Source organism: Galeopterus variegatus, unplaced genomic scaffold, assembly GCF_000696425.1.
Source record: "Galeopterus variegatus unplaced genomic scaffold, G_variegatus-3.0.2 Scaffold12596, whole genome shotgun sequence".
Classification (NCBI taxonomy): domain Eukaryota; kingdom Metazoa; phylum Chordata; class Mammalia; order Dermoptera; family Cynocephalidae; genus Galeopterus; species Galeopterus variegatus.
In genome coordinates this window covers 26,804-31,355 of record NW_007738707.1, presented here as the reverse complement: position 1 = coordinate 31,355, position 4,552 = coordinate 26,804, and the positions used below count along the sequence as shown (strand labels likewise).

The 4,552-nt window shown below is 36.8% G+C and overlaps 1 protein-coding gene across 1 annotated transcript in view; it reads right to left on the bottom strand.

The window, feature by feature from the left end:
• Positions 1-4,552, bottom strand: part of LOC103581224 (low-density lipoprotein receptor-related protein 1B-like) — a gene marked incomplete at its 5' end in the record, with an annotated part of 32,921 nt that overhangs the window by 2,167 nt on the left and 26,202 nt on the right. The window contains one exon of the mRNA XM_008563108.1: positions 306-437. Coding sequence (XP_008561330.1) covers positions 306-437 — 132 coding nt within the window. The remainder of the gene's footprint in view (positions 1-305; positions 438-4,552) is intronic.

Sequence of the window (4,552 nt, the reverse complement as noted above, 5' to 3'; positions counted from 1 at the left end):
TCTCCCTGTTTTGCAGAGATAAATTCTGCTAACACACCAAATAAGAAAGCAATAAGAAAAACCGAATAAGGCAATAATAGTAAAGCACAACATATTACACATTTAAAGAATTTGTCAGTCTCCCCAAAAGTAGATGAATCATAAATAGTAGCTAGAAATAGCACCACGTAAAATGTATTTAATGATGTTAAAAACCTCTTGTGCTTTGCTTTGAGTAAATCTGAATGCTAAATCTAAAATCTGAATGCTAATACAATTTGAGAGAATTCAGCTTGGATTTTAGATAAGAACTGTAAGAAATTTACCATAGCAGGTCTTCTTGTCTGAAGAAAGCTTCATCAAGTGGGGGCATGCACAAGCAGCGCTCCTATTATGATTGATCAGACACATGTGAGAGCAGGGGCCTTTGCCGTCATTAGCTGCACAAGGATTGGGAGCTGTAATTACACAGTGAAATATTAACAGTGGAGAAGAAAGAATGTATTAGGAAACCTCTGGGGTTGACAGGGGTTGTTCACTTAATGATTCAAAGTAAAGTTTCCTACATAGCACCCTTACTAGGGTGATTAATATGACAGTGATAGATAATCATACACAGAAGTTACATTAATAAAAATATTTTTCCTCCACCACGATAACAAGTATGATAACTCCCTCAATTTCCTCTAAGATGAATGACATGCACCCTATTGCCCTAGAAGCAAAGGTTTCTCAAGAATTTAGTCTCAGAAACAGTCAGGATGTAACCATGGGTGCTTTTAAAAAATCCCCTCTAGCTTGCTTTCTTGAAAAATAAGTTTATTTTTCTTAGTTTGTAGTTAGCCCTAAACCATTAGCTAAGATTAAATCACAACATAAATGACAAGCCCAGCTCAGCTGGGGATGAGAGGAGGCCATCCAGACCCTTAAATAATACCAAGGAAGAGAGCAGAAACCAGACTGAGCCTTGGCATCATAGATGACATCAGAAGGCAGCTGACTGTCACACTTGGAGATTTTGCACCTGGCACTTTACACGTAGTCTCCATCCTACAACCCCGTAAAATCTCCCTTTCCCTGGCAATNTTGAAACACAAAGAATAAAAATCAAGGAAATATAACAAAACTTAAAAGAAATTAACTGAATTGATAAATACTCAATGTGGCTTTTGGAAATCTTTAACATTCCCCATATCAAAATGATAATGTAATGCATGCCATTTGTTTAAAAGAATAATTTTTTTTAAAAAAAGGAAATTCAGAAACAACTCATCCTCCTAAGAAAAATCAATGAAGAACAAAAAGTGGTAGAAAATAGCAGAAGTGAGGGTCCCAAAGATTCCTTAGTGCAATTCCCTCCCTCATAGAGTAAGCACTACACATTCTGGTCTTTCTTACCTTTTAAGTTTTCCTATTGTAATAATTGGAGTCCCTAAGGAATTGCAAGTTAGGGAAGCAAGAGAGTAGGTATAAAGGTTGCTGAGTAGAAAGCTATTGCAGGAGAGGAGGCGGGATGAAGAGGCAGTATTTGAGAACTGTTACCTAGCGTGGTAGATAAAAAGAGAAAAATCAAATTCTTCCACACTTGGGAAAAAAAAAAAAAAGACGAAAATAAGGAAGAAAGGAAGAACAGGAAAAACAGAAAAATAAAGAGGACTAAAAGAGAAGAAGGAAGGAGAAGAAGAAATTTGTTCAAAAACATTGGCATAGAAAATGCTGTTTCTCTCAGGGAAATTGAAAGCTTAATCCATGACAGACCAATAGTAGGTACTTGGACTTCACTTTGAACATCATTATTTTTAGGCCAGAATCATACTATCTTTTCTCAACATCTTACAATTGTGATAAAACACTTTTTAAAAGCAAAGATATCAAATTTCTATGTACATACTAAAGTAAAAAATTACACTGACTTTGCAGCCCAAATTATCTGTGTTAATGATATCACTGTAATGTATAATTCATAATATTTTGTGCTTCACAGAATGGAAAATCCACAAAGAATTCTTACTTTTCATTTTCATTTCTTCTCATTTTGAAATAATATTGTTAAATCTTTTGAGTTTCTTTTTAACCATGCATTTGAACAAAGCTACCTATTCTAATTACCAAATTAAGAAATTTGGCTCATAATACTCACATTTTAATATAAAGCAGTAATTAGCACATGATGACCCTAAGGCCACATCTGGGTCCACTGACTGTTTTTGTAAACAAAGTTTTACTGGTACATAGTCATGTACATTAGTTTACATATGGGATGTCTGCTTTCACACTGCACTAGCAGAGTTGAGTAGTTTCAGCAGAGATCATATGGCCTACAAAGCCTTAAAATATTTATCTAGCTCTTTACAGAAAAGGTTTGCCAACCCTTGATATAAAGCAATTAACTATTTTATGAGAACTACTATTGCAAAATTCAGTATCAAAACAGAAGTTGTAGGGCCGGCCTGTGGCTCACTCGGTAGAGTGTGGTGCTGATAACACCAAGGCCGCGGGTTNCGAGTGTCATTGTCAATCCTATAGTGGGCGTCCTGTAGCAACAAGTGCTGAGACACATGGGTCAGGGATTTCCCCACCAAGTCAGCCACCCATCGTGAGAAGGGGCACAAAGCAGAAGTTCCTCCCAGCTAACTCTCACAAGTTGCCTGACATTGAAGGGGAATCCCTCAAGACTTTTTCGTTTACAAGGAATAATTATTGAATTTAGTATATAATAAATTCAGGTAGAGCACAACACAGACATCGGGAGTTCCAATGGATGTCATTATTTTTTTAACCTACCATATAGACTCCCTTCAGCACAACACTTAAAATTTTCCCTAGCAAACTGCTGTTACATGTATACCCTTCCTTCAGTCCATTTGCTTTTTTTTCATATCAGAGGCCTGTGTAAAGAAATGTCTGTCCTCTTTCATTATGAAGTCATCTACTTTTTTATTGTTATTTTTTGTTTTGTATTAACTGATTCCTAGGCTAAAGTTTGCTCCACATACCAGCTAAAATCCATTGTATAAAAACATACGAATTTAGAACAGAATATTAAATTTGTAGTTTGATGTCATTCTTTCTTTTGTGTTTCTTGTTCTGTCATCATGCCTTTTGGAGAAGATTTTAATTTCGATTAATCAATAAATATTATTTTTAATCTTATTTTTTATAGAGCCTGTCTAGTAGAATAAGGTCTCTAGAACTAGGCTACTAAATTGAAGGCAGAAAAGAGTTTCACCTTCTGATCCCACCAGCAATATCTTAGCTTTCAACTAATGAATGGTATCTTCCTAACAGATAGACCTATCTCTCAGAGTAGTGATAGGGTTCAGGATATGCCACCCCGAAATATGCCACCTTGGCATATGGAAAATAGCAGAAGCAGAGGAGGCCCCACTCTACATTCCTGAAGCAGGTCATAAAACCTAGGAAGGATTTTCTGAATGTTGGAGAACAGAAAACAAGGTGCCAAAATATGGGGCTTTGGCATGCTGAGTGCTTTGACTTAAAGAAAATAGAAAGGTCTCAGAAATAAGCCTCAGAATCAAGGTATCCTTCTGACCTTCCCCTCACCTCCATCTCTCTGATCCTGTTTCTTTCCCAAAGCAGAAGGGACTCTCTGTAATTTCCTTATCTGATTAGGGAAGATTATTCCCAAAAGAAATGCAATTATCTTAAAACCTCCTCCCTAGGAATCTCATCAAATAACCAGGAAAGATTAATCACTGGAAGTTAGACTTTTTATCTGTTCTTCCGAGGTAAGCTCACAGACAGTATGTAGGAGACTTTATCTGCATAATAAGACGATCTTTGTTTACAATGCAAGTCTGCCCCTCACCTTCCTGCCACCTCCCCCAAAACTCAGAGGAACTTTGTCCCAGGACATTGTTCTTTGGGCTCATTCATTTCCCCTGAATATCATTTACTCCTACACATCCCATCTCCATATCCGCTATGAAGAAGAATATATATAAGCATCTGGACCTCACTGGGGTTATGGATAATCATTCTCTTGAGATTCCCCTGTGCTTATTATGCATGTTAAATAAATTTTGCCTTTTTCTCCTACTGATCTGGCTTTTGTCAGTTCATTTTTAGTGAAACTTTAGTGAGTGAAAAATCAGCTTCCCCTCTGTCCCTACGTGACTTTCCCTTGAATCAGGACATAAAACTCTCATGTGAGAGGTACCCTCCATCTACCCAGAGGAAAGAAACATCCTTATCAGTGTGGACAAAAGGTCACAGAGAAGAATCTGAAAAGACCTCGCTGAGTTTCCAGTTTCTTACCATTAGATCACACCTCCTTTGTCCTATCATATTTCTCCACAACTGCCCACTCTTCATCAAACCTGGTATAAAAATACACAGGTTTTAACCATTTCTTTGGGTCTTCATTTCCTCATGAAGGTTCCCATGTCATGTAAAACTTAAGCTTGTATGCTTTTCTTGTTTATCTGTCTTTTGTTATAAAGGCCTCAGTCATGAACCTAGAGTGGGTAGGGATATTTTTCCTCTGCTACAAAAGTTAATATCAGTCCTTTAGCATTTTGAAACACAAAGAATAAAAATCAAGGAAATATAA